Here is a 12,965-nt window from a genome sequence, read left to right as displayed (position 1 = left end):
CTACCCTACGCTTAATTTTCCAGAGCTTAGGCCGCCAAAAATCTCAATTCTCCACAATCCACAGTCAAGGTCCTAGGTTGCTGTTTCCTCTCCTCTCTTTCTACATAGGTAGTATCTTTTCACTTACCTCCTTGCTCCTTGCACCTTGCTCCTTGCTCCCGGCTCCTCCTCCATTTTCTCATCGTGCTTGCTGGCTTGCTTGCTTGCTTTAAAGCTAAAAAGGGTACGGACGCTGCTGCGATCAATACATAGAGGTCCCTCCCCTTCTTCTCCTCACTTACACTTGATACCTAAGCTATTATCATTCCAAGGTTATCATATTGATACCTATTATACCTGTTGTACCTATTACCTATCTATTATTACCTCCAGCCTATTCCAATGATCCAATCTCGAGTGCTTCAATCAACAAAATTAAACTGAAGGTTACTATTACTTTACTTACGTACTATATACGAATTGATTGGCATTTTTTTATTTTATTACTTCTCAAAGTGCTCTCTCTCTCTCACTTTAACATACCTGGCACCAATCTATACCTATTAGGTATATTTATTCTATCTGCCTTAACCTATACCTTACCTACCTTTCTACCCTTCTACCCTTCTACCTTTCTACCTACCATACATACCCAGTGCTGCTCATTATCAACTTGCCCGCCTCCCGTTCGAATTAGCTACGCTCCTATCCCTACATAGCCGAATAGCTCTGCGGCCCGACGAACTTAGCCACTTCGCCCACTATCCGTGCTGAGTCCGAACAACTTAACTACCTACCTATCTACCTACCTAATCTATCTATCATCGATTTAATTTTATTATCTATTTCCATTCATTCATTCCACTCATTCGAATATCTCGAATACATAAAAAGAAATAATACAATTTGGTCCTTTGAGGCCCCTCCTAATTCAAGATGGCGGGAAAAATGGTGCTGTACAAACTAGTGGTGCTCGGCGACGGTGGTGTCGGTAAAACAGCTCTTACAATCCAGTTATGTCTACAACATTTCGTCGAAACTGTAAGTATGGCCTCAAAAACCATGGCAATATTCGCCATTGCCACGCGGTACCGTATCTGGTTTTTCGCGCGCGGCTAGATCCCTAAGGACAATCGCTAATTGTGTCGGATAGTATGACCCGACGATTGAGGATTCGTATCGAAAACAAGTCGTCATAGATGGTCAAGCGTGTATGTTGGAAGTCTTGGACACGGCCGGCCAAGAAGAATATACCGCTCTACGAGATCAGTGGATAAGGGATGGCGAAGGTTTCGTACTAGTGTACAGCATCTCGTCCCGATCGTCGTTTTCGCGAATTAAGAGATTCCATCACCAGATTCAACGGGTCAAAGAATCCTGCTCGGCATCACCCACCTATCCTGGCTCACCCATATCCGCGTCAACGCCCCCAAGTGCCGTGCCCATAATGCTGGTCGGTAACAAGAGCGATCGGGTGACAGAAAGAGAAGTTTCCACCCAAGAGGGTCATGCTTTGGCGCGGGAATTAGGGTGCGAATTTGTCGAAGCATCAGCAAAAAATTGCATAAACGTGGAGAAGGCTTTCTATGACGTGGTTAGGATCTTGCGCAGACAACGACAACAAGCAGCCCGGCCCTTGGCACAAGGTGGTCGCGGCCCACGACCACAAAATGGAGAAGCTGCCCACCGAGAACCTAATGATCGGTATAGGAGGAACCGCCGCGGTGGGGGAGGGAACGGTGGACGGTGCGTTATATTATAGATCGCATCGCATCCTCACCGTTACATAAGCGCCCTTGCGTTCCTGGCCGGCTTCCAATACGACAGCAGAGACTGTTTCGGTATTAGTTGGTGCCCGGGGCGCAATTCTGGATATACTAAGCCATCTACCAACGCAAGAGGGTGGCAACACTAGACCTTAACGCAAATGACGCTACTTTGTTCATACCTTCTGGAGGGTTTATTATATGCTACATCTTACACTGCACTCTATACATCTACTAGCTTTCGAATCGGCGAATGGCGTACGAAATAAAAAGCGGCATTATTGGGCGCAAGTATCTTGGTTTCCTTGCGTAGGGACGAAGATGTGTTTTGTGGGCAAGACGGACTGGCGGCTATGACGGTGTTCAGGAGTCTCGGGACGTGCCTTACTCTCGGGTCAACGAGTTTCGTCAGTCTAGTCTTAGACGCCCCTTTCGAAGACAATCCACATTGTCATTGGATATTCATTGGATATTGTGTTGACCGGATGGTCGTTCGTAAATGTCGCAAAAGGAGAATCGCGCTGCGATGTGATGGCTTGAGGCCCTTGGGGTTATTCGGAGGTCTTACCCCGAGTCAAAGGGGGAGAAAAAAAAAAGAGCGAACTATCACTATTACTCAAAACTAACTAGAGAGCTTACAATGTGCTCAGTGAATTAAAACAATCTACTTGACTTCATATCAACCGTCACCGTGCTACATATCACCGATCATATAGCTGACTTGCTTAATTCAGGTACATCTCCACGTATATTGTCCCTTGTTTATGATACAATTTGGTAGTTCTTGGCGAAACATTTGGTGTTGTCCTTATTCATCATCCTTCCTCCCCCTACTACGTACATCGCAAGGCAGACGAGCAGCAGCCTTAGGATTGGGACAGTTCGACATTATCAGCGCCTACCTACCAATCCTTCGAAACACATGGAAAACTACCAAGGTGCGCTAAGGCGTTGCGCGGGAACCGGACCGGGGGGTCCAGGCCAAGTTGACCCATACTATAGTAATCCGTCGTCTCCACAGGGGGGGGGGCTTGTGTGTTCGGAGACCCATCACGGTGGTATGAGGGTTGTGATGAAATATGATAAATAACCTGTCAACCTATCGAACATGATGAGCTTGCTTCGTACCTAGTTTCTACACGAGAATATATCAAGTGAGGGACACAAGCAGGTTTGGGTAGAAGAAGACTCCATCCCTTTACCCTTATCATGTGAAATATATCAGTATAACTACACACCTAGGTAACTAGATCGGTAGTCTGCATAATTTAATAGTAATAGGAATATCCCTAGCTCTTAACAGAGAAGAGAATTGTAGTCCTTCCCATGTCGCCAATCAAAGCGTCTAGACCATTCTTAAAACAGACCATCACTCGAACGTCGCAAGCGTTGTGGATATGTGCCTTCTCTTACTATTATGTTTTAATATTCTTTAATTTTTTTTTTCCCTCATAAAAAAAAAAGGACACTAAAAAGTATGCTCCTTGTAGTTAGGTGTTTAACAAACAATGATCTACCTTCAGGGGCTGTCTTTGGTACGGTAATAATCGCGAGGGCCCTGATCCAAGGTTCCCTTCTAAGCAGGCCCTACCTATATTCCTGTGTATTGTACATATTGTATGTAGGCACCTATGGTATTGTACATCCCATAAGTATTAGTTATAATAATAACATTTTAGACTTGAACATTATACTAGGTTGATAATATAGATGCTCAGCAGTGTGGGATTGTCGTTATTATTACTACCTACCTGTCCCGCCCGGAACAAAATAAACAAGGTAAAGCAAAAGCAAAGCCCTTACAGGACAGGGGAAACCACCACGGCGGATCGAGCTACGGATATTTATTTCCGTGCAAGCCAATCACTAATGCGAATTCCTGGACCTCACCTCGTGGCAAAGTAGCCCTTTTTTTTTTTTTTTTGATCTTTCTTCATACATACCCGGTAACATATTAAACCTAAACCTGTCTGTTTGGGACCAAGGTTCGTTGTCTGGAGCTTGACAGCAACACCCACGGCGTAAACGCTCCCTAGCTCCTTGAACTCCTTGTGGTGTTTTTTGTTACCTGGAATTACATAACTTATATTTAACCACCTACCTAACCTAGGTAATTGCCTAGGCATACATATACCATTACCATGCCATACCTTACAGTACACAGCACATAGGTAGGCAGGTATGTAACATGGTCTAAAATGGATGGGATTCCAATATGACGACATCCGACGAGCTTGAGGTTATTATAGGGTGGTAATTCATATATAGAGAGAGATGTGGTTACATCCCTTCCGGCCGTTCTTGTTGCATGCGACTATTGAATATTAATACTATGTAGTTATGGCCCTAAAACTTACCTAAGGGTTATTGTATATTATATTCCATCTTCCCCGGCCCTACCCTGCCAGCCCTGCCCTACACTACTTGCCTACCTAGGTCCTAGGTACCTACTTTAGGAGTCTAGGGACGTTGCCTGTTTTCACAAGATGAACTAATAATATGTAATGTACAATACATTGCGTACGCTGCTAGCAGCTACATACATACTTTATATGCTTGCTCTATTACACGATCACCTCCGTCCAATCAAGATGTGGGTAGGTATGTACTAGATATGTAGGTATGTGTGTGTGTATGTGTGTCTCCTGTCGGTACTTGCATATGTACAAACATCTCGATACGTCAAGGCCGCAGAAGAGGCCGCTTGGAGTTTTTGGCTCATGGCGAAGATGTACTTCTCTTTATATAGAAATTTCTATATAAAGCCGTGTATTTACACATGCTTCCCTTTCCAGGGTAAGGGATATATGTATGTACATAGTTACCTGCTTACCTACATAGTACTACTAGGTACGATGTATGTATGTAGGTAGGTAGTATGTAAATAAGTTAGGTACCTACATAATGCAGTATACTACTAAACATGAACCCCCTACAACTAACTACCTACTTGAGTGGAACACCACACGCAGGAACTTTTCCGGCATAATGCTGGTATCAATCGCAACTCCAGACTAACAGCCATCCATATAATAAAAATTCACATAAAACTGCCTGTCTCTGCCTAACCCTTTCTTTTTTTTTGGTTTTTTTTTTCTTGTTTTAATATTCTGCCCCTCTTCGCCATTGTGATCCTTTTTTTTTCATCCTTACTACGTACTCGAACCGAACTGAATATCCACCACTCGCTACCAAGGACCAGCGATAGCCGAGAGTTTTCTCCAGTTTCCTTTGTTAACTTAGCCAGCATATCCAACCATACGAACGACTAGCATTGGATACTAACATAATTAACACCACTTATTATATAAGATCTTACCTCAGACCACTATATAACCTTTTTTTTTCTTTTTCTTCAAACAGCGGGGCTCTATTTCAACGTTGAAATCGATTCGTCTGATATAGCTACTAGTAATAGATGGAGAGGGAGAAGGGGGAAGGAGATAGGTATGTATGTATACCTATCATAGCTATCATTCTCTTAAGCCAGCCAACTAGCCAGCTTTACCTACCTACCTACCTACCTACCTACCTATCAAGGGGCTTCCTCACTCTCAACGAAAGAAATTCAATCATCCCGTCCTTTGAGCTTTGACTCCTTGATTTGACGGGATTGGGCCGAGTTGGTTAGGGCAATGTACGTAGGTATTTAGTGTAATAGTTTCTGTTCTTTCGAACATTTGGCGCTTTCTTCTCCACATTTACCTTGCCTGCCCGGAACTCGGATGCTCGACCCGAGCGCGTGTATGTATGTGTGTGTGCGTACATACACTACTTACTTACATACATACACTACTAACTAACGAACGACCTAACGAACACATGGATGATGGATGTATTATACTCGAAAATCCGTGCGCCTTGGTAACTATCGATGTAGGTAGGTAGATAGATACATATGTATAACGGAAACGCGATCTAGTGCCCCAATCCGATCAACCGCGATTTGGGTTCTTCCTCGTCTCTTCCCGCCATATACCTACGAGGGGATAACTAGATGTCTGATATCCATGGATATGATATATGTAGGTAGGGGTTGACTAACCACCCAGGTTAACTAGGTAAGCTATTGCTCAGCTCGCCTTCACTAGCACTCTTCATCTTCACGCACACTGCAGATACACTACCTCAGTACAATACCTACACACGACATACATAGCAGGGTCTACTACATATGTACTTTGCATCGAGCTAACTAGGATGATAGGAGGGCCAAAAAAAAACCCCCCCAAAAAATCAAAGCTCGGTTGGTTACACCTACCTGTGCTTTTCTGTCAAGCATAAGCGGCCGCTTAAATAAAAAAAAATTCATACATACATACATACATACATATGTCGTAAGACTGGCGGATTGTGACGCTTCGGCTGTTCCCGCCACTACTATCCCGATTTTTTTACTGTTTTAATCCATAAAAACCCTACCGCTTTAGAGGAAGTTGAGTGACTGAGTATGGTAGGTATGTAAGTGGGAACAAGCAAGCAAGAGAGCAAGCGAGCTGCGGTGACTCGAAGCTCAAAAGCTCAAAAGGCAAGACAGCTCCCGAAAGTACATACCTTCTTTTGTCCAACACCAACCGTACCGTACATACCCTTTCACGGGCCGAAAATGGGGTGGGTGGTGGTGGTGGTGGTGGTGGTTCGCTGTGAGACATGCATTCATTCGCTCGCCAGTATGTATGTACAATACATAGGTAAGTTACTTAGGTGGTTGCTGCTCGCATCACCTCGGTTGATGGCCCGGCATTTCAGAACCTTTTCCCCAGATCCTAGGTTAGATAGTTATGTATGTGCAATACCCTGATAATACCCTACCTACATGTACAATACATACCTACCTACCTAGGTAAGGCAGGTTGGTACTTTATTTAAAAAAGAAAAGAAAAGAAAAAATAGGTTATCGGAATACTACCACAAAACTTGCCTAGGTATGTAGGCACATACACACATACACCCTGGGCACGGACAATTCAACGAATGAGTGGTATGTAGGTAAACATTCCATTCTCAGGGCTATTATAATAGATATGTATGTACAATACAATACATAGGGCCCGGCCGGCCTTGTTTACGTTTCATTAATATCACCATGGGAAAGGCATATACATATGTTTATACCACATACATACATACGTTACCCACCATACGGTCCATACCTACCTACCTAGCAATAGAGAACCGTTCGACTGGTACCCTTTGTGGGGTTGCCCCCTTGGGAGCTCAAAAGCGGGAAAGTTCGAGCGATACTATTGTTTTGGGCGAGGGAAAAGAATTCTGTATTAATGGAAAAGCTTCATCGAGTCAGGGAAGGGGGGAGGTTGGCTGGTCGGCTGTTAAGCTTCTTTTTCTTTTGTTTCGTTTCTTGGTGTTTCTGTCTCTTTCTGGTCGTCTATAGTTACATACCTATGTAGATAGATACCCTGCAGCATTATTATTACCCTTTATGAACTTTGGAAGAAGAGCTTTGTCAACATCGTGTCAACAAACCCCTGTAGCCCGGTGTGTGTAAGCTCGGTGTAGAAAAGAGCTTCGTAAGGAAGTTACATACGTATGTAGGTAGATAGGTATTGTATCATTTTTTTTTTCGTCTATTAGGCCTCGGGATTATATTCAGCAGGCAGGAAATAGCGAGATATCGCATTGCTTTCACAGCCAACGTACCTACATATGTTGCTAACGCTTATCTCGGGATTGCTCATTGCCTCTCTATAGTGTATGTAAGTAGGTAGTTCAACGGGCGGTCATTTTCGAGTCTGATAACTATCTCTATCATTCACCGATAGTCCTTAGGTATGTATGTTAGCATAAATCATATACAGTAGGTATCTCAGGGTAAGATGTTTCGTTTCGTTTCGCCCCTTGCCTGGTGACAATCATATACACCCACCCATAACTATTTCGCTATTATATGAAGAGCCACCAGAGCTTTGTTTCTTGCTGCCGTAACTGCAGATCTAGAACTCATCGACGATGGGGGGTTGGGGGGTCCGAGGAATTAAGTTATCTAGGTAGGTAGGTAGGTTGCAGGGCTCTTTGTTCCAATTCGATTTGAAGCTTGGGCAAGCGTTGACAGCTAACTAAGTAACTATAACATATGTACCTGGGTAATCTTGTGTGTTTCTGCCCCCCACGATATACAAGTTGTATTTAGAAATTGAATAGTTATTAAAAAGACCCTTGACGGGGTCTACGCAAACCCCGTGGACGTGGTTTAACTACCAACCCCACAACTAAATCTCTCCCGGTGCCACGGACGCGGTTTGGAGTTTGATTTCGTCAATGCTGCTCCATACCTAACCTGGGCATGCTAGCAGCAGCCATGTACCTACTACATCGTAGCATGTCAAGGTACTAATAAGGTAGACAGACAGGCCTCTTCTCAAACCCTCGCCCATTGACGCAGTGTGTAATTTCTTAGGGTGGGACAGTACCATCGAAAAATTACCGAGCTTTCTGCCTTTTTTTTTGATCAGTTTCTTCTCTCGTCTTGTTATTTTTTTGTGTTGATCGCTAATAACTACTACACTAGTTAGGTATTATGTACAACACGCTTTTCTTTTCAGCCTTGTAACTATGTGTACGTTGAAGGGGTACTGGCGTGTAGTTATGTGTACCTAGGTAGGTGATCTGACCTTGGCATTATACATAGTAATATTAGGATAGGTACTTTCGGCGCGTATTCGAGTTCCCTCTCCCACGCACGCACCCACGCACGCACGTACTGCCGTTAGTTAACTTGGACATCATACTAGGTATCATATCATGCCTTCAATGGGAGGAACAGCGAATGTCATCAGTCAAAAATGGCCATACTTGTATGGCCGAAATAGTTCAACGAGTGTCACGTAGTAGGTGGTGCTACAACCTCATCAGCGTGCCCAAGAACGAACGCAGGTCTACGGCGTAGGCAAGGCATGGAAGTGTGAGTATGGTAGGTAGGACGTGAATCACGACCCGATACGAAGAGGAGCCTCTTCTACTTCAGTCGTGCTGCAGTCGTTAGCGTATGGATCGATTCAAGCATCTGCCGCGAAACTCTTACGGGAAAAGTGTGGTCTTGGTGGTTGGGGGGGGTTTTTTTTTTCTTCTTTTCTTTGGCCTGGTCTTTTTCAGCACGCACGCACACCACCCCTCCTCCCCTAACCTAGGTAACTCCCCTTTTATTTCAAACATACGCTCTCTATACTCAACTTGGTAATGCATCTCTCTTCGCTTCGTCCTCTTTAGGCATCATTGCAGTCATCTAATGACCCTCTTTAGACACAGTGCTTACGTAGGTAGCTAACCTTCCTGGTATGTAGTTAGGTATGTTGCATAGGTTCAAGGTTATGTAGGTTAGCTAATTACTTCCCTCCCTCACTCCTCCTCCTCCTCCTCCACCTCCTTCCTTTATTGGCCGGCCCGTCCCGTTGCCTGCCTACATAGGTACCTACATACCTAACAGGCCTGCCTGGTGTCTCTGACTGTCTGACGGTCTATGTGTATATCGATGTTGACTGGTGCGCAAGTATGTATGTACATAAAAGCAAAAGCAAAGCAAAGCAGAGGGCACCGGCCGAGAAAGTGCCCAGGGTTGGCGATCCTTTCCCGACGGCGAGCTCCTGCTGGATCGGTTCGTGCGTTGGCTTCTTTTCTCCGTTCGGTAAGGGACCTTAATACCTACCTAACCTAGGCTTCTTTTGTTTCTTTTCTTGCTTCCTTCTTCCTTTCTCTCTGCCTTTCTCTTCTTTCAATGCTAAGTAGAATGTAGTGCCTTAATACCTACAGTATCTGCCTAATGTATATAGGTATGTACACATCTCTCTCCTCGAAGCAAGGGTTCTGAAAAATTAGCTGGCCCCGGTTTGCGGGTTTGCATTTTGCATTTTACATTGGAGGATTATAATGTCGGAGTTGATGCATGGGGTGTAGTTATCTGGCAATATGCACAGATATACACCTAGGGGGTACGTATGTGCCTAGGTATGCAGGTAGGTTATTCGGTAGGTAGGTATGTACTAGGTAGGTAGATATAATGCAGGGACGTTTCTTCATTGTTCAATGCGGCGCTTCGTTAATATTAGCCTTTGCTTGCATGCGGTCTCCCGGGGGCCCGTTGTCCTGGGCTATTATTATGCGTGGGTTTGTTTTGTTTATTCGTCGGGAACTTTGGCTCGGGACGAACACGTTTGTGAAAAAACATCCCATCCAGCCAATCATTTCATCAACCGGCCGACCAACTGGGCTTACCTTAACCAAGCATACACTCCCGTGGGATATGCCAAACCTTGCTGCTGCTTAAGCCAAGCGCGGGATATTTACATCGATTGGGTCCTTCCGCGGGGGAGCGAGGGAAGGGGGGGGCCTTGTTGCTTTACATAGCATATGGATGGTCAAGCTTTGAGAGCAACAGGCTTCATAGATTCGTATGTCGTATTCGGTGTCGAGGTTTCGTTCGTGATAGTAGAGATCGATACTTACCTATGCTATTACACATCAAAGAGTCTGTGGGGAACATGCCTTACGTACCTACACGGTAACTACTTGGCTGACAAGGTCGCCAGTTATGCCTTTGCTTTAGTTACCTCTATCCGTAATATGGCCAGCTTTATTCATTGGCGATGTATAGGTACATACCTACGTATCTACCTTAGGTAGCTAGGTGTTACGTAGGTACATACTGCACATCTGCCCAGGTAAGTAACTGAAGGGGATACCTTTTTCAGTGCCCCCTTTATGCTAGACCTCCCACCATTAGGCTAACCCATCTCCCGACGAACTCTTCACACTCAGAAGCTTTGCGGTGTAGAATAAGGACAAGGGGGCAGAGGTATCTATGTACTTACGTCACGCGGCAGAGGTTGGTGTAATGCGATCTCCAGTGCTGTCCCTTGCCCCCAATTATATCATCTCCTCGTTCCTTCACGTACGGGACCAACATCGATATCTACATAATAATATGTAGGTATGTACATAAGCAGTCATCTCCCTACACTCAAATATAAAGGGATGCTTACGTAGGTAGATACCTACCTAGGTACACTTGGCATAAATGAGGGTAAAGGTTGGGGGTTAGGGAGGAAGGGAGGGATGTTGTATTGTACATACCGACATCTCTATTCATATGTACGATCTACCTGCCTCGGTATCTACCTACTTTACCGACCTATGAGGCATCTATGTACATATCTGTATGCACCGTACTTGTCGGTACCAGATTAGTTACAAGCAGGGCAAGTCCTTTTCCCACCCAAAATAAACCCCAGGTGTCATCTATTTAAACTATATCCCAGGGGAACGGTATTCCTACAATCTATCCAGATAGTGTACCTGTTTTCTAGAACTTAGGTACGGAAACAAGGGGGGAATGGGATTTGGGAGTCGGTGGGGAGGGGAAAAGGAAATGGAAAAGGTCCTCGGCCGAGAAAATGACAGTCTTCTCTCTGTTTCGGTCTCGCTTTCATCGTATAAGCTTCTCTTCTGCTCCGCGAGTTTTACATATTAACCTTCCCACCCCCCGTCATATAAGGTTACAGTGGGAGGGGATGGGGAGGCGGAGTTGGGGCCAAGGCTTTGTCGTATCTTTTGTTCGCGCTGACATAAGTCGATACACTGGGTCGGTAGGTACCAAAGATGTGTGTTCGATGGAGGACCAGGGGGGGTGGAAGGGTGGAGTATGTTTATTGTTGGTTAGTAGTTATACAGATACGTGTCGGATGAGTCCGATGGATCAGGAGACACACTTGTATCTGTGCTTGTTTCGCTTGCCGAGTAACGACTTCAACGTTACCGGGTAATGAAGTTGCTACTGTTCTCTATTGGTCTGGTATATGTATGCCCAAGTGCTGCTCATAATAGCTGGTAGATGCTCTCTCTATTCAGAGGTACCTAGGAATAAAAGTTGTTTAAGGAGAGAAGGTTTAGCAACAAAAAGGAGGTGTGCTATAAAGGGGTTGATAGACGAGTTCTTCGTGGTGATTTATATATCATGTCTAAAGCTTCAAGCAATGGAACCTAGGAACTCACAGAATTCTTCCTGATTTTCTTTGTGCAATATTCAACGCTTGTAAATACTAGGTATGATATATTGTATATGTTAGGAGAAAGGGGTCGACCTGTATTTGTTCACTAATAAATATGTTAGGCATCACTATCGTCCCCCTTTTGGATGAGGTATCATAGGCATTGCCATCCTTTATACTCAGCAGGACTGAGTTGGACGCCATATGTTTACACGCTACCTACTTTACATTGTGTATAATTGCCCTGTTGGTTTCCTAGGAGACACCCGGCCTTTGCAATGGCTACCAGTTCGACGGGAGCAAGTCTTTGCTAACGAAGAGGCACTAGAAGAGGCACTATATACCTACCTACCTAGTCAAGCTAGCACCTTAGAGGCATAGGGATAATACCTTTCACCTGATTTGCCAATCCACCTATATGTATATACCTAATACCTACTGGACTGGCCATAGGGCTACAATAGTCTACCTCCCTTGCTTATATCGTATTATCAACTACCTAGGCAACCTCCCCCTGAGAACATCGCCCTCCCTATTTCGATACTCCCCACAAACTAGCTCCGACTAGCAAGCCGAATCGACGGGCAACCCAGTTGGGCAACAGACAACGAAGGCGTTGGCAAAGCAGCTAGCCGCATATACTATGCTGCGTAACGCGCCCGCCCTGCTAGCACCCGGTCCCCCCCCTTCTTCCCTCCGCCCGGCGCGCGTCTATACTTGCCTGGACAACGAACGGACTTGGCCTTGTCGGAAAACCCGCCATGTGGCTTGCCGCTAGCCACATACTCGGTCCTTGGCTTTGAGGCGGATGAGTATGTTGTAAGTGAGAGCCTACCGAAGATACCTACATCTTACCTATGTAGGTAGGTACCTACCTAATGTAAGTAAGTAGGCTGGTGGAGTACACACATGATTTGAGCCGCATTGCTAAGTACGTGCGCAGTGTAGGTACTACCTACCTAGGTATGCCGGGCCTATGTAGGAGAAAGGCCCCAGCTAAGATGGTGGGGAAGGACTAACGCCACTCTGTCTGTCTGTGTGTGTATGCTGAGCGGGAGATTGCTCCGGCATTTCTTTCTCGGGATATCTGACTCCATACCTAGACAAAGACTGAGGGGGCCAAGAACTCGTGATGAAGAGAGTCTGACGATGGTCTGGTGTTTACATATGGGGGTATGTATAGGAAAAGAGGGCCTATCGTATATGTACCTACCTATATGTA

At 45.1% G+C, this 12,965-nt stretch overlaps 1 protein-coding gene across 1 annotated transcript; it reads left to right on the top strand.

Moving 5' to 3' along the window:
• Positions 1 to 564: 564 nt before the first annotated feature.
• On the top strand, positions 565 to 1,920 carry GGS25DRAFT_366594 (ras family protein). Its single transcript, XM_049258155.1, has 2 exons — positions 565 to 1,020; positions 1,133 to 1,920. The coding sequence occupies exons 1-2, from the start codon at positions 916 to 918 to the stop codon at positions 1,739 to 1,741; spliced, it is 714 nt and encodes a 237-aa protein (XP_049114629.1). The 5' UTR covers positions 565 to 915; the 3' UTR covers positions 1,742 to 1,920.
• The last annotated feature ends 11,045 nt before the right edge of the window (positions 1,921 to 12,965 follow it).

Source organism: Hypoxylon fragiforme, assembly GCF_022984875.1.
Source record: "Hypoxylon fragiforme strain CBS 206.31 chromosome Unknown GGS25scaffold_7, whole genome shotgun sequence".
NCBI classification, from domain to species: Eukaryota; Fungi; Ascomycota; class Sordariomycetes; order Xylariales; family Hypoxylaceae; genus Hypoxylon; species Hypoxylon fragiforme.
This window is presented reverse-complemented; position numbering and strand designations above follow the sequence as displayed.

Excerpts from the sequence above, each read along its gene's own strand:
- GGS25DRAFT_366594 (XM_049258155.1), top strand. The coding sequence starts at position 916 with ATGGCGGGAAAAATGGTGCTGTACAAACTAGTGGTGCTCGGCGACGGT. Across the intron at positions 1,021-1,132 it reads TACAACATTTCGTCGAAACT|TATGACCCGACGATTGAGGA; the intron begins GTAAGTATGGCC and ends TGTGTCGGATAG.